We start from the raw sequence: 22,065 nt of genomic DNA on the forward strand, positions 1-22,065 counted from the left end.
TTGAACTCCTGACCTTGAGCGATCCACCCGCCTCGGCCTCCCAGAGTGCTAGGATTACAGGCATGAGCCACTGCGCCTGGCCGTAAACTTACATTTTTATCTGAAGCTCTTTTTAACAGTGTTTATTTCTTCTACCAGTTATTTTATTTTATTGACTGTTAATTTATCAACCCCTCTTTAAAAAAAAAAGTGAGAGGACAAAAGGCCATAGCATTATCACATTTATATATGTGAGTTCCCTAAACCATATGGTGATTTCTAATTAGAATACAAAGGATTCTGAGATGAGGCTAACTTCATGGTAGCTGTAATGGTGGGCATTACAGAAGGAGAGGGTTTTCTTGAATTTCCAACAGGGACACTTCTGAGAGCAACTGTGTGGTCTATAATTGTCCTTATACTAAAAGTCTGATAAAGTTATTGATGTGCAGATCAAGTTGGTATTTCGAAGGTAGTAATTTAATTCTGGATGTTTGATCCTCTCAGTCAGTGGCTTGACTTGATTTTTTTAAAAGCAGCTTCAATATTTAATTTCACATGTACCCTCTCAGTAGAGATTTCAAAGGATACTTTGCTGGATGCTTGACTGCCTTGTCTATTTGCTCTTGTTTTGCATGCAAGAGAGAGCCAGAAGCTTTCTTCTCATTGTGTACACATAGTATTAATGGATTTACTCTGCCTGTATCGTCTCATTACTGGAAACAGCTAGAAGCACAGAAGTCTTTCAGTGTATGCAAATAAGGCAGAATCATCTACCTGAGAGTTAATATTCTCTGCTTTTAAGTGTATTCTAAATCTAATGTTTGTATTTAGAGCATAACATCCTGTTCTTTTTTTTATGGGCAAAAAGCTAAGCAGGCTCAGGCAGCTGTTTGATGTTGGCTTCAAGTGTTATTAATTTCATATTCTATTATTCTTTTCACTGTAGCACAAGTGAAGCTGATGTGGAGGCTGTCATGGATAAGTTGTTTGATGAGCTGGCTCAGAAACAAAATGATTGTACGTAAGTTAATTTCTCTTGAAAGAGAATACATTTAGAACACAATGCCCAATCTCCACTGACCAATTAATAAGTTCCATTGCTGTATATGGGTTGATGCCACGCTCAAGTGGCAGTCATTGTATCAGCATTTTGTCTAATTTATGTGTTGAATCATGTGCTATTATTCATCAAGCTATGCATTTCCTATCTGTAAGAGATGAATTTTATAGTAATTATCCAGACAAGATTGAGTCTTTGTTCATGTTCCCATAGTAACTAGACCAAGGATTCTAAAAGTGCAAGGCAGAGAGCTGCGGCTGAATAAAGCCTGTGGAACCGTTGCCGACTGCACATTTGAAGAGCTGTGTGAGAGAGTGAGTATCCAGGCACGTCCAGACTCATTGGCCTTTTCACATGTTAAAATACTTCATGTTTTCCTCTCTGCCTGTTTCAGATTTTAAAATACTATTCACAGAGTCAGAACTGATTTAAAAGTCTCATTAAGGGAAATACTCATCTATATTTGCCATGTGCTTTTTATAGATATTGGCACAAAATTTGCACTTAGAGGGGCTCTGAAGCAAAATTAGAAATTCAGAGAGAACTGTCAACTGTTGCTAGAAGCAAAAATAAAATCAGTTTTAGGGCTGTTTTGTAAAAGTCAAACAAAAAGACATTTTTAGAAAAATTTTGAGGAGAGGTTAGCATATGGGAAAAAGGAAGATGAAGTAATGCCACCATGATCCGAGGAAGCATGACATAAAAGAATTTCCATTCTTTGTACTCATTGCCCATGTGTTAATGCCATAATATCTGACCTATTGGGGTCAGGGTCAAAGAAAGTGAATTTCTATAACTGTGACATCTGTATTATAAAAAATATATTCAACAGAGGAAAAAAATATATACCTGTATACACACACATTCATGTAAGTGAGAAAGACCTTGATTGCAGATCAGTTATAGATAGGAATTCTGTCTTTTAAAAGCTCTAAAATTCTCAGTACTCAATGGATAGTCAATATATTTATTGATTGTAAATCTTGAGGAAAACAAATCCAAATCACACATCACCTTAAACATAATTCCTCCCTCAACTGACATCTATAAATAATCATTCCAGCTGGTCTCTGATTTATCATGACTTTTTAGGTAACTAAAGAAGAGTTGTTTCTGATAAAAGAGAAAGTCTTGATGTATATATGCAGTCATTTTATAAGTACTTTTCTTAAAAGCTAGTGCCTTAATTACTTCCAACCAGGGTCAATTTGTAATTTTTAAGCCAGAGAGATAAATCCAATTTGTAATTATTTAGTGCTTCAGAACCAATAGGATAATCTAATATCTCCAGACAAAATTCTGTTAAGGCATCCATTTAAGTTTTACTTATTTTTCCAGAGAAATAAACTTGAGAAGAATATTGTATAGCCAAAAGATGAAGCTCCTCCGCCTTCTGCAGAAGAGAACCCAGGGGGGAAGGGGAGAAGACAGACGTGTTGAATCTTGAGGGAGGAAGGCAAAGATAGTCTCTTGGAGCAGATACTGAGTATTTATCTATATCCTTTTACATGCTCATTATTTTCGGAGCAAGTGACCAGGAAAAGGCCGCTTATCCGGGACCAATTATCTTCAGTCTTTTTACTGTATGAGGATGATGGGCAAGAAGGTTGATTGGGACTTTATATTGAAAAATGAAAATAACACTTATAAAAGCAAGTCATTTTTATTTGACAAAAATATGGATTATAGTAGCAATTATAAGCTAAACTCTTAGAATAAATAATGAACAAATTTCTATTTATTTTTGGCATAACTTTTTTTACAAAATTCTTATTTAATCATATAGGAAATCATTTTTACAAAAATATTTAAGAATTTATCAATTTTTTCAAAACCTTTTTAAATTCATGAAAAATGTCAATTATTTTCTTTTGAAGTTTTTGTGTTGTCGTTATCCTTGTTGATTTTTTCTTCTTCAGATTGGCCACATCCTCACTTGTCAGTGCCTTTGCATGAATAAGTTTGCCCTTTTTCTACACTGTAATTGTGGATGTTTATCACATCGGACAAGGACTGAATGACGGACAAAAGACATTGACATGATGGGTAGGGTTAGGTCCTGGTATTAAGCTGTGGGGGATATTTGAGGAAGGGCTAACTTTTTAAGTGGTGTGTTCATTTGTGACTATTTTCTTGTTATGATGATTTGCATTTCTTTGCAACTTTGTAACTGTGGCAATCCAGATATTGAATACTTGCATGAAGAGAACCATTGAAATCATTCAACTTCAGATGTAGCTTAAAACGCTTAATTAGGTTATAACGATCTTATGAGCCAGCTAAGTAGTTGCCAAAAGCTGTTCAGTAAAGAAAAAACACATCCAACTCAAGGTGTAGAAGCAGACATCTGGTATGTCTGGAATAGTCCCAGCTTTGGATCGCATATCCTAGTTTTCTGGGAGGCTCTCAAAGACCAGGACCCACCCGACCACCATGACCGACATCATCCTGAAAAAAACCTTTGACAAGGAGTGGTGGATGGATTGACAGTCTGTAATGATTACTTGTGAACTATGGCCCCTTCCAAGGAAAAATATAATTTAGAAACTAATCTATTATAGTGTTTTGATAAGGTAAAAGAAGGTTTTGACTAGAAGCCTTTGACATATGCCATAAAATGAAAAAGGCCCAGGCATTCTGGACTTTGCACATGTCTTCCCTCTCTGTTCCAAGCACAGATCCTCAGCTCTGGAATTCTGCAGGATAACATCTAGCCCATTGGTATCTCTGGGATTCTCTTTCTTTGTAAATCTGTAATTCGACACTGCTGTGCTCAGAGAAGCAGTCTCAATTAGGATACCCTACAGCATACGCATCATAATAATAATAATAACTAATATAGCCATGTGGCAGGCATCATTCTAAGAAATTTATATTAACTCATTTGATACTTACAATATTATTGTCTCCATTTAATAGGTGCAGATATTGAGACACTGAGACGTTAAGTTACTTTCCTGAGGTCACACAGCTAGTAAGTGACATAGCCAGGGCTTGAACTCCTTGGTGGTTTAGGAGCCAGATTCTGTGCTTTTAATCACTATGGTATATCTGAAAATGCTCTGGACAAGTTCTGCCTCAAATCTTTTTCTTCTTTTTCTTTTTGAGACAGAATCTTGCTCTGTCATCTGGGCTAGAATGCAGTGGCATCATCATAGGTCACTGCAATCTCTAACTCTTGGGCTCAAACGATCCTCCTGCCTCAGCTTCCCGAGTAGCTGGATTACAGGTGCACACCACTATGCCTGGCTAATTTTTCTATTTTTTGTGAGATGGGGTCTTGCTCTTGCTCAGGCTATTCTTGAACGCCTGGTCTCAAGCAATCCTCCCACCCTGGCCTCCCTCCCAGAGTGCTAGGATTACAGGTGTGAGATACCACATCTGGCTTTTGCCTCAAATCTTTAACATAATTCAGGTGCTACCATGAAGCACAAGAAAATGCTATGTGTATTCCCACATCTGAGCTAAGCTTTGAGACTCTTATGGAGCATGTAACTGGCTTGGGAACAGACATCCTCCAGTCCTGAGAGCCTCCCACTGTGTTAAAAACCGTAGTGCAGAACTGTCCAACTCATGTGCCTTGGCAGATCCACGGGAATGGGTACAGCTACTGACCCCTCCATCCTCCTGAAGGCTGTATAGGTTCTTTACCTCCATGCCAGGGGCCTCAAGCCTTAGGCAGCCTCATCCCTTTACTCCTTAGTAAAATTATTACTGTTTTCTCTCCCTGTCATGATATGAAAAAGGTTGGGAAATGCTACCTTAGAGAACTGTGGGAAGACAAAGGATAATATGCTTGGTTTTAGTTCCTTGCCATTCCCTCCATATTAGAGCTGTGGCAAAGAAAAATGAAGATTCATCTCTGTGGACATGACATGGGCTTACCTTGATACAGTTATTACTTGGCTTAATCAGAGAGTCATAGAGATGTCAGAAACATGGTTACTTAAGTCAGTGGTTCTCCAAGTGTGGTATATAGAACTCTAGGGTTCTCTGAGACCATTTCAAGGGTCCTGGTGTCTAAACTCTCTATAATAATACTTGGGCACTTTTTGCCTTTCACTCTGGTTGTATTTACAGTAATGGTACAAAAGCAATGATGGGTGAAATGCTGGCACCTTGGCATAAATCAAGGCAGTTGCACCAAACTATATTGTATACTTCATTGTCCATGCACTCATAGTAAAAAACAAACAAACAAAAAACCTAGTTCCATTTAAGAATACGCTTGAAGAAGCAGTAAAAATTATTTTGTGGAATCTCAAAAACTTTGAGAACATGTCTTTTTAATATTCTTTGAAATGAAATGGGAAGTACACATAATAAAATACTTCTACTATATACCAAATATTATGGTTGTCCTGAGGAAAAGCACTTGTGTAGTTGTTTGAGTTTCAAGCTGAACTAGCCACTTTTTTCCTGAATACCATTTTTACTTGGAAGACTGAGTGACAGACAAACTATAGTTATTCAGATTTGGCAGACATTTTCTCACAATGTTTGACAGACATTTTCTTGAAAATAAATGAAGGAAGACTGTCATTTCAAGAAAAACAACTGATAATATTTGATGCCAATGATAAAATTTGAGCAAACAAGTGAAAATTAGAATTTTGGAAAACTTGTTTCCACCATCATGAGCTTGACAGCTTCCCAATGCTTAAATATTTTTTCCAGTGAGACTGATGGTGATATTAACAAATGCAATGTTTTAATTGTTGTATAATTAAATGTGTCAACATTTGGAAGATCTGCATAACTAATTGAATCAATATTTTCCAATAACCAGTGCATATTCTTACAAAATCATACATGACAAAAGATCCATTTAAAGTGCAAGAAAGACTAATGGATTTCAATATAACAGAATTCAAAAAGTAACTAATACTGTTTCATATTCTACATTGCAACTAACATTTTAAAAACTACCTCTTGTCAAGTTAAAACAATTTTTTTAATAGGCTCTATTTTTAAGAACAGTTTAGAAAAATTGAGAAGATGGTACAGAGAGTTTCCATATACTCCCTAACTTAGTTTCCCCTATTGTTAATGTCTTACATTAGGAGGGTACATTAGTTACAATTAATGAACCCATATTGATACACTACTATTAACTAAAGTCCACGCTTTATTCAGATTTCCTTCATTTTGATCTAATGTCCTTTTTCTGCCCCAGAACCCCATCCAGGATCCATTACCTTTAGTTATCACGCCTCCTTAGGCTCTTGGCTATGACAGTTTCTCAGACCTTTCTTGTTTTTGATGACCTTGACAGTTTTGAGGAGTCCTAGTCAGGTATTTCATAGAATGTCTCTCAATTAGGATTTGCCTGATGTTTTTCTCATGATTAAGACTGAAATTATAGGCTTTTGGGAGCAGGCCACAGAGGTCAAGAGCATTTTCATGACATCATATCAAGGGTCCGTAATGTCAACATGGCTTATCACCATTGATGTTCTTGATGTTAACCTTCATCACACTTGTCTGAGATAGTGTTTGTCACATTTTTCCACCCTAAAGGTACTCTTTTCCTCTCTTCCATAGTGTACTGTTTGGAGTAACTTCTTGTTGAGTTTTCATGTAGCATCAAAGAAGAATATCCACAATATTATCTGATAAGGCTATTAAAATATTAATACTTTTCTTTTTCCAACTGTATAACTGTAAGGCCAGATATTCTTACATATTTCAACCAAAGCAACTTAATTGTAATAGATTGAATATAGAAGCAGATATGAGAATCCAGCTATTTTCTGTTCAGCCAGACATTAAAGAGATTTCCAAAAATGTAAAACAATACCACCCTCTTCCTAAATTATTTTCACTTTGGAAAATATAATTATTTTTCATAAAAATATTGTTTATGTTAATTTGATAGGCTTAATGTCATGGCTTTACCATTGTTACTTTAAAGGAATTAATTCATTTTAATAAATATAAATAAAATAAAATTATTAAATTTAATTAATGCATTTTAAATTTTTCTGAGTTTTAATTTCTGATACAGTAAACATTAGGAGAAATAACCCACATAAGCAAAAGCTTCTCGGGTTTCTCAAGAATTTTTTAAGAGTATAAAGAGGTCCTGAAACCAAAAAGTTTGAAAACTACTTGCTTCAGAGTTAAACTTTCATGGACCGAAAATGAAAGACTCCTCTCCAAAGAAAGTAAGCCAAAGCTGAATTCTAAAGGCTTAATGAGTAAACTGACTATATCTGAATTTTCCTTATTGAGAAATATAATTTTTACACCTGCAGAAAATTGTTTCCTCAACTGATAACTGTGCTCATAAGTAACTATTTGCAAGAGCAGTTTGTTATTTGTGTTTTAAAAATAATGACAGGTGGCCAGGTGTGTTTGCAAAAAGTCTGGGCAGAAAAATATATCAGTTGATGCATATGCATGGGTGTACACATTATTCACCATCAACTTCTTATTTGTTAGCTTTCTTCTTTGGTTTTTAGTACTCAAGAAATGGAGGTCCATCAGATATGTGTATTGGCCTTCATCTGTCTATTAATCTTGATTATATCATCTTAGTTTATATATCATTAATTAGACTTATAACTACACTAACTAGTATCTCTTGGAGAGTTGTTAAGTGACATTTTCCTTCTCTTTCTTCTTTTTCTTAATGCTTTATTTGGTTTTATTCCAAATGAGACTACTGGTTGGAAACTACCTCTGGTTCATGTCCTGTACTTGGTACACTCTCAGTGCATACTAAAGGATGAATAGCTTTTATCTCTACTATTTGGCCAAGAGTCAAGGCTGATGGTGTTTGGATGCCAACAGTGGTGATTAGCATCAGGGAATCAGGGCATTAATCACCAGAGCTGAGGCAGCCCAGGAATTTCCTTGGCTTTTGCCTTCCCAGCAGCAAAACCATTTTTGTAGCATTGCTAACCTGTATGTGCTCATCTCCCACATTTGCTTATCTCCGGCAATACCATGTCCAAATAGGGCAGCCAGCCAGCCTAACCCAAGCATAGGTGACAGATAGGGCAGAAGTGAGATTGCAAAGAGCTTAATCGAGAATGGATCAGATTTTTGTAGGGAAGAATATAAATCCAGTGTCACAAATGAGCCCTAAGTCTTTTGTCTATTGTCTCCTGCCCACATTCCTAGTCAATCCTTAAGCTAAAGGGTCATACATAGTCTTGGTGTTAGAAGCACCCTGAGAGTCATCTAATCATTCAGCCAATATTGAATCTCACAAGACCCTGGTCCTCCACTTGCCTTGCAGTGCCAAATTGGAGGCTGCAGTTAAATGTGTGAGAAGGAATATAGGACATGTTCAGTTAGGTGTAAAATTCACCATACGTAACCTATTTCATATGGGTCCTGAGAATTATAAAGAAGGGTTTTGGTATAAAATCCCATAACTGACCTCTACCATAATTTGATTTAAAAAGGTAAGAAGTATACAGGTAACTTCTTACCTGAGTTTATTGTGTTCTGAAATGTTGTACATAAAAGAAAAAGAGAATTCTCTGTAAGATTGGAGGTTGGACTGAAGGATGCTGAAGAATTGTTGATCTGTATCTTCCAAGGGAATCACTGTATATTGGATTAAGAGTTGTTGACATATTTTTTGTGCTTTACTATTTTAAAGGAAAAAAGAAATGCCCATTAAAGAGGGGCTGGATTAGAAATTTGAAAACTGCAGTTGCTTCCAATAGTTGCGATCATTCCCAGAGTAAAAGGGGGTAGAGAGGGATCAGAAGGAATAAAACAAAACCGGGTCGAGAGGACACCTTCCTACTCCCTTCACATGGCAAGTTTTCTGTTACAGGCAAATAGTGAGCGCGGACAGTTTCGCCCAGCTTTTGTTCCCAAACTGGGCAAGAGCAGCTTCTTAGATGATGCTGCTTATGGCTGCAGACTTTAAACTGTGTAAGCCATGGACTTCTCAGTCCCAGCTGCCTGAAGCTTCTCTGAGGGAGAAAAGGTGCCTTCATTTTCTGTGAATATATTTATGTCATGTTGTTAACTGAAAGGGTTTAAAAACATGTCCAGGCCCTATAATGGGGAGAAAGTACCCAGGGATTCCTAGAGGGTCTCAAGGGAAGAGTAAGTGTGCCAAGAACTGTATATTTTCCATATGTTCTCTGGCTCAGGAATAAAATTATTTTGAGGGTCAGATCTAGTAGTAGACACAAGACCTCATATTCTTTTTAGGCTCACCTCTACTCTAGGAAAGTGTGAGAAGCTAATATTTAACATTTACATCAGTCTTTGAGAGGAATATGTCATTTACTTGCTCAGACATTGATTAAGAGTGAATTAAAAATTAAAAAGTTAAATTTTTAAAAAATAGAATTTGTTTTTAATTTTAAAGTAAATTATCTCATTTGGCTTTTAATAATAAATGTATCAGAGCCCTAAATAATGACTAAGTATGGTGCTCTACATGTACCCCGTGAATTTGTACAAGTAAAAAAAACAGAATAGTTCTCTAAGCAGAAGATCTAAATGACAAAATGATTGATTGATAAAGTACTGAGAGGGAAAAAAAATCTAGGTTTAACCAATTAATATATAAAACACTTTAAAAGTACTTATTGGATTTTTTAAAAATAGCTTTAACACTGATGGCTTTTTTATTGCTCACCTGCCAACTGGTTTGGTTTTTCTTAAACAGAAAATTTTTTCAATTGAGTAATTCTTAAGTATTTGTTTCCTATCACAGAGTATAATTTGATATAGTCCATAGTACCTTCCCCCTAGTTTAGATCAGTTGACTCAAAGTTAGTAATTACTCAGTATATTGCCAATTAGAATATTCAGTAAAGTATGTCCTATTTTATTACTTTGAGATATATTTTATAGAAAAAGTTTGGAAATTGTTAGAATGTACTATTTTTGTTTCCTAAAATAGCTTGATTAAGACATTATTGATTCAGACAAAAGATTTTGCCAAAAAAAACTATGAGCTATAATGTCATAGGAATTATAAGATTTCCACATATTGTAGGGTCAAATATTGCTTAACTCTTTTATTGTTAATCAAGAAATATATGTGGGCAGGCACGGTGACTCACACCTATAATCCTAGCACTCTGGGAGGCCAAGGCGGGTGGATCACTCAAGGTCAGGAGTTCGAGACCAGCCTGAGCAAAAGCGAGACCCCGTCTCTACTAAAAATAGAAAGAAATTATCTGGACAGCTAAAAATATATATAGAAAAAATTAGCCGGGTGGCATGGCGGCACATGCCTGTAGTCCCAGCTACTTGGGAGGCTGAGGCAGTAGGATTGCTGGAGCCCAGGAATTTGAGGTTGCTGTGAGCTAGGCTGATGCCATGGCACTCTAGCCAGGGCAACAGAGCCAGACTCTATCTCAAAAAAAAAAAAAAAAGAAATAAAAAGAAATATATGTGATGTAAGATTCCATTCCCCAAGGTATTACATTGATTCAGTGGTTAGCAACTATTTCGTAAGTACTTTCATATATATATATGCCTATGTTATGAGGAATATAAAAGAAGTATAAGAAATTTCTTTCAAAGAGTTTACAATTTAGTAAAGGAAATAACATTAACCAAATATCAAACAATGTAGCAGAGTGGAAGGAGGCCCAACTGAGTCAGGAGATATTGATTCCAGCCCTTACTCAGATACTGAAGCTGGGTGCAGTGGTGCACGTCTATAGTCCCAGCTACTCGAAAGGCTGAGGCAGGAGGATCACTTGAGCCCAGGAATTTGAGGATATAGTGTTCTGTGATCACACTTGAGAATAACGACTGCAGTCCAGCCTGGGCAACATAGCAAGACCCTATCTCTTTCAAGAAAGTACTATTTAGCTGAGTTGCCTTAGGCAGATCATTTACCACTCTGGGTCCAAGTTCCTCATCTTTGAAATGCGTGATGTGATCAGCTCATTTCTGTCATTCCTTTTAGGTTTAATAGTCTACTTTAAGAGCTATGCTCACTAGTTAAGTACATATTGTGAGTGTATCCCGAGTTAAAAGTAAAGATACTAACTAAGGGTTAGGAAGGCTCCAAGGAGACATGAGATTTAAAGAGGAAATTGAGCTTGACCTTTAAAAATGAGTGGAATTTAGATGAGCAAAGTAAAGATATTTCAACCATAATCTGAAGCCAAGCAGCACGTGTTTTGGGGTGTGGGGGTGGGCAGGAGATACTTGCCTAATGAGTGCGAAGTGCATGTTGGAGAGAAAAAGGAAATAAAAATGAAAATTTCAAGACAGATCCACCATAAAAACTAGGCAGAGAAATACAGTTTTCTTACCATAATCCACAGAGAGTCATTTTAGGTTTTAAACAGGAACATGGTACCTAAAGTAATGTTTGTTCCATGGCCTGTTAGGAACCCATCTGCAGAGTTCCGCTGCACACCTCCGCCTCCAAGTCCATGGAAAAATTGTCCTCTACAAAACCAGTCCCCGGTGCCAAAAAGGTTGGACTGCTGCTGTAGGGGGTAACAAGATGAATAAGAGTCAGTCTTCACTTTCATACAGTCTTAATTTAGAAGAGAAAATGAGATCAGTACATAGATCTCTAGAACACGAGGCAGATTATACCTAGTACTTCAAGATCAGTTTGACTGGAATGCTTTGGGTGATCAAGGAGGAACTGGGCTCTGACAGCTGGAAGGTTGAAGATTCTGTTGGTGCAGAGGGTGAGGGGAGCATGAGGTGGTAGCTGTTTGGTTCTTCCTAAGCAAAGGGGATCATGAGGGCAACCTTTGTGATCTCTTCCTCATCTGAAGCTTTATGTTTCTAAGGAAAGCACAGAGTTGGAAATTACAGCATATATTCATAGAACTGCAGACTCAGGAAGGTTCTACTTCCATTAATGACCTGTTTGACCAACTCACCTATTGATCACATCTGTAAACTCTGAAAAAAGTCTGAAAAATAACTATCTAGAAGGCACTGCTGATCAAAAATAGGGAGAAAGTAGAATGTAGTCAACACTTAGAAGAAAGGATTAGTACTGCTGAATTTCTCATTTTTAAAGTTTTTCTCCTGAGGGCAGATCACAGTTGGCCTCATAATGATGTCTAAAACTCAGTGGAAACCTGCAGTGTTCCTGGCTTGAGGAACCAGAAGAGAGAAAGTAAGTGACCATAGCCTCTGGAAAGTATAAGGAGAAATATGGGAAAACAGAGAAATAGCCTGAAATTCTTTGTATAAACTCTGCCCAAATCTTTGGCTGACCTGTGAAATATATATGCACAGCTAAGGCTAAAAAAATTAAACAGAAATTTTGGTTGCTGTCTATCACAGGAGAAAGAGAGTTGGAGTTTGAGACTAGCCAAGTTAATCTGCTAACATAGGAACACCAAAAAAAAATCAATATACTTAAGAATCCCAAGTCTTGACAGCATATCATATGCATTGTCCAGAATACAATCCAAAATTACTAGACGTATGCAGACATAAGAAAATATGGCCCTTTTTCAAGAGAAAAGATAATCAACAGAAACTGACCCTGAGGTGACACAGATGTTAGAATTAGAAACAAGGATTTTAAAGTAGTATTTGTGTCTATACTCAAGGATGTAAAGGCAAATATACTATGAATGAAAGGACAAATAGGAAATCTTAGAGAAATTGAAACTATAAAAAAGAACCAAGTGGAAATTCTAAAATTAAAAATTCTAGACCTAAAATTTAAAAATTCATTGTATATGTTTAATACTAGATTTCAGATGACAGAAGAGTTGAAGTGAACTTGAAGATAGATCAATAGATATTATACAATCTGGAAAACAGAGAGAACAAGATTAGAAAATAAAATGAACAAAGCCTCATGACATAAGAAACTATATCAAAAGGTTTAACACATCACTGGAGTCCTAGAAGGGAAGGATCTCCCAGAAGGAAAGAATGGGGCAGAAAAATATTTTTGAAGAAAATATTTTGAAGAAAAATGGCTGAAATTTTTCCAAAATTAGTAAAATATATAAATGTATAGATTCCAGAAGCTCAATAACCCCCTAGCAGAGGCAAAGTCACTCCTAGACACATCATAGTCAAACTGCTGAAAACCAGAGATAAAGAAAATATCACAGCAGCCAAAGGGAACAACAGTATGATTAAGGACTGCTCATCAGAAGCTGTGGGGGTCTGAAAACAGTGCAACAACATCTTTCAAGTGCTAAAAGAACAAAAACAACAACTGACAATTGAGGATTCTCCATTCAGAGAATTTAAGAGTCATAGTTAGAACTTAGGTTATATATAGGAGGGTAGTATGCACTCAGGCAAAATAGATGAGTTGAAGTCAGTATAAAAGGGCTTAGGTTGTAGAGTTTGGATTAGAACTCTGATCAAGTAGAAATAATAAATAACAAAACAGGTCAGTCATTTCTTTTAACAGGTCTGTACTGGATAATCTGGCAAAGAAGTATAAGATTGGCACTGCTGTTGCCATGTATGTAGCCTTCGTGTGCATTAGATAAAGCTACCCCTCTAGATGGGCAAGAACTAACTGAGCAAATCACACCTTACTGTGGAAAAAAGGTGCCCCTTCCTCTGGGGGATGCTGCACCTCCTCAGGGTACATGGCTTGGCAAACAGAGCCTGGGCTGGATTTCAGCTCCTTATTGCCCCCTTGACCAGGGGCATAAATTGGTATATAGAATAGATGGTATAGAACAAGATGAATATAGGAAAAATCTATAGGATTGGATGTGGAAGGGGTCAGGCTGAGGACAAGCCTCCTAGGGCTCTGAGGTTTTCTGTGTGGATGACTAGAGGAATGGTAGGACCCTTAACAGAAATACTGGAGGTAGGAGAAGGGGGTCTTACAAACAACTGGAAATTTAAAACTGAAGATAAAAATCTGAAAGTCATTTATAGATATGTGTTAGTTTAGAGCCTAACGGAGTCAATGAAATCATCTGAAGTGATATAGAAAAAGGAAGAGATGAGGGTATGGCTGGGATTGAAAAATATGTTACTAAATATCTCGAGAGTCGGTGGAAGGAAACAGGGCCAAGGTACTAGTGTAGTTGAATTAAAGGCACAATAGAAACAAGAACAATTTCCCACCATTTTATTGAAGAATTTATAAAAAAAGAAGTAATGTACTAGATTGGTAACATCTTGGGATTTGGATGTTACTTTGTAGAAGGTCTTAATATAACAAGCCACTGCTTTTAAGGTTATTAATAGCCTAATCTTACTGCTTTTCAGCCATAGCATCTGTGAAAAACTCTGTAAATTGTAAATTACTATACACATTTACATGGAGATAAGAAATCATCTTACATATCTTTCGATATTGACAATTTCTTTCCTGAACTTTCTGCATCATCTCTCATGTCCTAATATGCAGGGAACGTGGCCAATGTTCCCCGCAAAAAACCGGGTCCCTTTGGTAGAGTTGCAAGGGATAAGAAAATAATAGAAATGGAAAATGGAAAAAATAAAAGAATACACTGAGACAAAGATATAGTTCTGTAAGTTTATAAAGATTATAGGCAAAGCGGGAGCTCAGGGGGCTTAGACCTCTCCGTGGGTCTCAAAAACCCCGAGTGAGATCTTACATGGTAACTTATAGGGAATAGTGAACAATTGCCAGGGGTAATAGATTGACATAGTAGCATGTAGTTCCTCTCAGGTTAACAGATTTTCAAAAGGCTCCTACGGAACGCTTCTACAGATTCTTTAACTAATTCTATCTATGTGAGCAAACAGTTACAAAGTCTTTCAAAGGTTAACTTCTAAATTCTAAGGTAAGTTTATCATTTAACAGAGGGGTTAAACAGAGATATGTTGGCTCCTTGTTTATTAGGTGATTGTGAATGGAGACAGGTAGTCTAGAGTGGTTTAAACAAGAGCTTTGCTTTTAGCCATTCGGGAAGCTGTCTGTTCCAGAGGGCACTCCATTGTCAGCTCTCAGCCTGTAGTTTTTAACAGATTCACTTGTGCTTTACAAAGCAAATCCAAACCTTTAGGTCTGAGAAACGCGGCGCCTCGTGGGATACAGCTGCTACTGTCTTTCAGAGACGCCCTTCCGAGTGTAACAGCATTCGAAATGCAAACCAACACTTTCACATATTCTTTCAGGGCAAAGCTCTGGAAAACTCCTAAGACAAATCCTGTCCCCAAACACGTTTAATATTAATTCATGGAGCAACATCAATATAAATCCAAATTGCAAAATATTCACAGCATTCCAAACTGCCACAGCCTTTGCAATACATTTCTTAATCCCCTCCTCGCTGCTTTGCTAAGGCCAATGACAGCTAGGCGTGGTGGGATGCACCTGTAGTCTCAGCTACTCTGGAGGCTGTGCCCAGCAGTTCGAGGCTGCAGTGAGCTGTGATTGTGCCACTTCCCCTCAGCCTGGGTGACAGAGTGAGACCCCATCTCTTAAAAAAAAAAAAAACCCCAGTGATGCTTTGTTTTTCTTAGGCTGCTTCTTCCTTTATACTAAATTCCATTCAATTCATGTTCATAAAATAGATTTCTACTGCACTACATTGGGCTATTTCTTTCTCTGTTGAAATTTTACCTTCTCTAAGAATCTCTCTCTGTGCATTTAGTACTATGCAACTGATGGATGCTTAGTACATCCTTGTTAACTAACAAAATTAGAAGAGGCACTGCTGCTTATTATCTGAAGTCCTTACTAATGTCTTATTTCCTTGATTCTCTTTTGCCTCCTATTTAACTGAAAGCAAACTAAGTAACTAAATAAGCTTTAAAGGGAAATAGAAGAAGAATAATTTTAGCATGTATTTATGTTATCTGATTCCAAAAGTATTTTATATGTGTGTACATATACATACACAAATAGATTTTTAAAAATTAGGGCAAAGGGGGAAATAGCAAATAGTTAAGGTGAAACACATAAAAAGTTAGTATGTGCAAATCCGTGTCATAAACTTCTACACAGTTCTTAAAATCGAACATTTAAATCAATTCTTAGCTCCTGTCAGCCAAAGAGGGGAAAAGATATTCAGTTAGTTAGAAGATAGAAGCAAATAAGCTATTCAGAAGAAATGAAGGTTTTTTTTTTGGCACTTGGACCTTTCATAAAGGGGCTTCTGAAAGATGCCAGTGGACAATTTCCTCAGCATCATTCCTGCTGCCAACACAAGTTTGTATTGTACAGATCCTTATATCCAAGCTGGGGGCATAATGACAAAGTAAAGTTCAAACTAGTGCCATACGGTTAAAAAAGTGCTTTACAGCCAAGCTTTTCTCTTTATTATTTGGCTTGATCCAGAAAAGTAGTTTTAAGTGTTTAGAGGTTGGATAGATTCATGTTGCTCAGGCCTTTCATGAATGTTTTACTTTTAATAAAATTTGGGCAGCAGACAATTCAAGGTTGTCTTTTCGGCAAGAAGATGAAGTGAATAATTCTATTGGTCTTTATTCATAGTTTGCAGGGTTTGGCCCTTTGTGTATCCAGTAGCACGGAGAGGCGTTCAGCCTTGCTCTGATTCACTTTTTAATATCTTTAGAATATGAATTTGCATTTTTTGCTGAGTATTTCCATGATTTGGAAAGCAGAAGAGTGGGAGAAAGAATAATAACTCTTTGAACTCCACTCCTTTTCCAACTCTGATTAGGCTTTTCAAATATCCAAGCCTAAGAGGATTCTGTTTTCTTTCCAATGGACTCTCACAAGGATAGCAAAACAAACAAAAACAACAACAGCAAAAACCAAAACAAAAGTAACAAAACCTCTGCATTTACAAGACTTTAACATGTTCAGAAATTATAACTCTTAAATTAAAAAAAAATTCTTGGTCATTCTAGAGCCTTTTCTCTTTTTGTTTTAGAATCCTGAATGTCACTTTTTGTGCTACTTAGCTCTGATTTCCAAAGGAAACAGTTACCACTGGTTCACCTTTCATTTCACATGCACATGCAAGACCAGTATCAGAGGGTCTAGAACCTGATCTTACGCCACGTGGATAATCTTTCAGATTTCTTCTGGATAGATAGCAAAGCCGGACAAATTTACTACTATCTTTCCTCCCACAGAGATGTAGCAAATACTGCCCTCTACTGAGGGGATCCTCAGAATGGCTCTGTTATATTAATGATCAAGTGTTAATCTTCAGGTACTGATTTCAGCGATTTTGGTAGAATAATGTTACTAATTACTTCATCATTATTGTATACATTTCTTATTAAAATCACTATATTCAAAAATATAACACAAAAAAGGTGGAAATGTATTTCAGTCTTGGGCACGTACCGTACACTTACTACCTTCTGTAGTCTGTACAATCAGATAGCATAGAACTGTGTCTGAGGCATTAATAATAATGTTTAAATTTCCATTGTTTTGAATGAGCTAAGAAAATACCTTTTCCATGGAGTATAATGAATACTATTCTGGTGATAGACACACCAAAAGCCCTGACTTAAGCATTATACAAAGTACCCATATAACAAAAACATTTATCCCTCCTTAATATTTTGAAATTAAAAAAAAAAAAGGGAATAACTTTTCCAGTGGGAAATTAGAAGGGTTATTATAGCATCATTTTAAAAAATGAGTTTGTGAAATAATTCTAGCAATAGCAGTAGCAGTGGACTGTTTTTCTTGCCCTTGCTGATATTTTATCTAATATCTGCTAAATTGCTAATATCCAGATTAGTAATTTCAAAGAAATGAGCTGTTTACGCAAATAATTTTTTTTATTCTTTATGATTTTAAAGGGTGAATTGTACATGTTTAACACTAGAGAATCATGTTAAACTACATGCCTTCCAACCAAAACTCCTTAAAGAAATATTAAACTAACCAATGAATAATTATACACACATACATTTTTATATGGTATGTTTTTGAAAAATGTTATCTGTGTTCCTGAATATGGAGGATATGGGTTCTTTTGTTGTTGCTATTTTTTGTTTATTTTGAGACAGAGTCTTGCTCTGTCACCTGGGCTAGAGTACCATGGTGTCAGCCTATCTCACAGCAACCTCAAACTCCTGGGCTCAAGCAATCCTCCTGCCTCAGCCTCCCGAGTAGTTAGGACTACAGGCATGCACCACTATGCCCAGCTAATTTTTTCTATTTTTAGTGGAGACAGGGCCTTGCTCTTGCTCAGGGCTCAGGTTGGTCTTGAGCTCCTGAGCTCAAGAGATCCTCCCACCTTGACTTCCCAGAATGCTAGAATTACAGGTGTGAACCACCACGTCCTGCTTTGTTGGCATAAGTCACCGTGCCTGGCCTTGTTGTTTGTTTTTTGAGATAGGGTGTTTCTCTGTTGCCCAGGCAAGAGTGCAGTGACATCGTCATAGCTCACTGCAACCTCAAACTCCTGGGTTCAAGTGAGCCTCCTTGGAGTAGCTGGGACTATCAGTACATACCATCATGCCTGGCTAATTTTTTCTATTTTTTTTGTAGACATGAGGTCTCCCTATGTTGCCCAGGCTGGTCTCAAACTCCTGGCCTCAAGTAATCCTCCCACCTTGGCCTCCCAAAGTGCTGGAATTACAAGCATGAGCCACTGCACCCAGCCAAGAATATGGGTTCTTTAATGAGGCTAAATACTCAGTGTAATGCACTATTGAACTCTCTTGTGGTGTTCCCATTTCTCTAGAACCTGGTTTGCTTAGGATTGGCCTGAAGCTAAAAAAATTTTAGCAAAGGAGCCATGAGAAACAAAATCTAGTAATCCAAAGTGTTCCCATGGCTTCTAATCAAATCTAAAGTTTAAACCTCTCATTACCTTAATTCAAAAACTGTAGATACTGCAAGAACTAGTAGGACAGTCTAGCCAGGCTAAATAATCTTGCGAAGATAGCTTCCAGGACGTGAGGAGCTGACACCTGTGAAGGCCCATTTCCCCCACCAAGGCTTACAAACCAAAAAAACAGCCCTGTTTTTTGTAGACTCTAGGCTGCCTTCCGACTATCTCTCACACACAATATCAGAAGAATATGAAGAAGTAGGAAATCATTAGCATCATCATTATTAATGAGCATCACTAAATGTAAGCATCAATACAACTCCAAGGAAATACATAAAAATGGAAATGGGATGATAAAATGAGATGGTAAAAATTAGTGGAATGGGTTATACTAACCACCTGGGATTGAATAAACCAGACTATAACTTGTCAAACAATTAATTGGCATCTGAATAGGATGGAATATCCAATTGTTTGATAGATATCTAAAATTTACGGGAAGTTGAGAGTTGCTACTTTTGGAAATGGGATAAACTGGGTTCAGCCATATCCCACACCAACAAAATTAAAAACGGTGAATGAGTCAGTGTAGCTCGAAGCCCACCACTCAGAAAGACCCCCCCCAGTTATTTCTAGAGTTGGAAAGTTCTGCCTAGGTACTTTATTCAGGATAAGTTTTCAGTTTAACTGTATTATGACACCCCCACAGCCTACAAAAGAATACTATATTGTCCGTTAAAAGGGGATAGAGAGTTTAGCAAAGATCTGGCACATTTAGGTAGAGCTAGCTTCCTGCCACTGAGACTATGTAAGTCAAGTAGTGAAACTGTTCCTCAGCATGCCAAAGAATACCTTTTGAAGTAGAGTGTGTAAGAGTTGGTGGTATTTTCTGGAACGGTGAGATATTTCCCAGTTGGGTGCTATGAACTTCATATTAATGAGATTTCTCATATTAAGGTGCCATATGAATCTTGGGAAATTATTTGCTCTGCAAATACACCCATGTCAGTGTTCTGTTTTTCTAATTATTATATTTATTAATTTGGAATTTGGCACATATAAAATGTTTTACCACCAATTCATATCGTATTTTCAGTTAGTTTGGAAAAGAACACATTCATCCAAATTCCATTCAAGCATTGTTTTCTATTAAAAGGTACTTCTCTTTAAGATATGAGGTATTGTGATTCTGTGTAAACAAAGTAAGATGCCACACATACTTGTTTAATAAGGAGTTATCAGGGTACTTCTGCAAGGAATTTATAAAGAGTCTATACGGATAAAGAGTAACCCTTAGAACAGTATAATGTAGATAGAGCTTGAAATAATAATCGTCCTACTTAAGCTGAAATAATGGTGGCAGAACAGCATTAGCCAGGCAGAGAAAAAAGAACTCAAACTGACAGCTCATTCTTATATGCTGAAGTGGATCCCCTGCTCATCGCAGGGCAGAAGGCAGTCTAGTGGCAACGCTCGTGCATTTCACATTGGTGTGGCATCGACACAGTCCCCTGGAACCAGGGTCATCGCCAAAGAAGACAACTGGGCCATTTCTCACACAAGAGAAAAAAGACAGCAAGCAAGCTCATCATTACTAAAAGTTCCTGAGAGGAACTGTGCTACATATAATCCAGCTGTATACTCCCAGTAATTAAGGAAAACAAATGCTCTTTGCAGACTCATTATAGATTTAAAGTTCTTTAAGTTTTCATCAGGTTTCCACAGAAACAAAGAGTTTGAAACAATAGCCGAGAATGCACAAACCATCGAATAAGTGGATTTTAATTGTTCCTGTTAAGAAAATTATTCATATAACCAGCCACATCAAAGACTATTAAACTTTTTAATTGCTCAGGTAGAAAGATGGAGAATGTCATCATTATCTATCATAAGAGAATCTGCATTAGATAATGCTACTTGAATTTTGAGCTAGAATAACATACTCAAGGATGCTACTAGCTGAAGTGCCATTTAGTACTCAAAAGTAATCATATGCTTTAATTATTCATAGGGCACAATGCATGAATTCACAATACTAATTATGGTTTTGAAAAGTGTTTTATGCTATGGTTTACTTACGTAGGAGGATCAACTAATGCAAAACAAAAGTATAAATATTTGCAACTGCCATAGATATAATGTGCATGTAATTTTTGTTTGTTAGTGTGGTCAAGAGTGGAGAAATACGTTTTCTTTGTGTTTTGCAAAGTTCTTGTAGGATTCAGAAGAATACCTCAATTAATAAATATGTTAAGCATTCAGTAGTTATAATTGATTTCAAAGAAGACTTGGTGATAACATATTCATTTATTCACTAATGATGTATCCTGCAAGACTCTGTTCCCTGGTCTGGGCTAGGTGCTAGGGACACTGAGGTGAGTAAGAGAGTACTGACCCTTCTGGGACATGCTGTATTGCACAGTGAGGTAAATGAGGGTGGCAACGGCAAGTTTAAGTAGACTTGTGGCTCCTCAGGCTCTTTAGTATAGTCACTGTGTTGAATATTTTACACATTCCTGCTGCATTATAGTATTAGAGAAGATGCAGAGAATTAAATAGCTGAAAAATAAAAACATAAAGATTACACTTTATTTGGAATTAGTAAAGGTCTTCAACATTGTTTCTCTACATCATTATTCTCTTTCTACTCTTTTTTGTCATATGTTTTGCTTCTCTCTCCTTTGGAAAATACAGAAAAATCTAAAAAATAAAGGTCATTTAACATATCTCTAAGTCTCAGACCATTTAGAGATAGCAATTAACATTTTAAATATATTCACTTATACCTTTTTTCTGCATGTATTTTTTGAGCAAAATAGATATCTTAATACAATTATAAATTTGCACTACGCTTTTTTCACTTAGCTTTTTATCATATGTAAATATTTTTCATGAGCACCATTTTTTGTTGGTAATATTATTATATCAATAATTGAACAATTTATTGAACAATTCTTCTTTTGTTAGATATTAAAGTTGCTTGTTGGTTACATAGTTATAAATATCCTTAGGTATAGCTTTTGTTGAATTTCTGATCACTTCCTCTGCATTGATTTCTAGAAGTGGAATGACTGGGTCAAGTTTAAGACTTTTTTTAGAGCTCTTAATTTAACCCAACAAATTGTTTTCTGGATCAACTGAACTAATTTACTCTTCCAGCAGCAATGGATGCCTCCTTATGTGCATGCCAGCACTGAATAGCACAATTTATTTTCTTTGCAAAATTGCTATTTGAAAATGATATAACATTCTCATTTTGTATTTCTTTGGTTACTACTAAGCTTGACTACATTTTTCATTTGTTTATTAGCTCTTCATACTTTTTATATTTCTTGTTCTATGAATTGTCTATTCAAATTCTGTGTCCATTTCTCTGTTGGAATGCTT

General features: G+C 36.6%; 1 protein-coding gene across 1 annotated transcript in view; it reads left to right on the forward strand.

Moving 5' to 3' along the window:
• The window catches only part of LACE1 (lactation elevated 1), a 213,180-nt gene that overhangs the window by 177,951 nt on the left and 13,164 nt on the right, over positions 1 to 22,065 (forward strand). The window contains 2 exon segments of the mRNA XM_012651169.1: positions 929 to 999; positions 1,256 to 1,356. Coding sequence (XP_012506623.1) covers positions 929 to 999; positions 1,256 to 1,356 — 172 coding nt within the window.

The sequence above is a fragment of the Propithecus coquereli genome, unplaced genomic scaffold (genome assembly GCF_000956105.1).
Source record: "Propithecus coquereli isolate 6110/MARCELLA unplaced genomic scaffold, Pcoq_1.0 Scaffold35, whole genome shotgun sequence".
Lineage (NCBI taxonomy): Eukaryota > Metazoa > Chordata > Mammalia > Primates > Indriidae > Propithecus > Propithecus coquereli.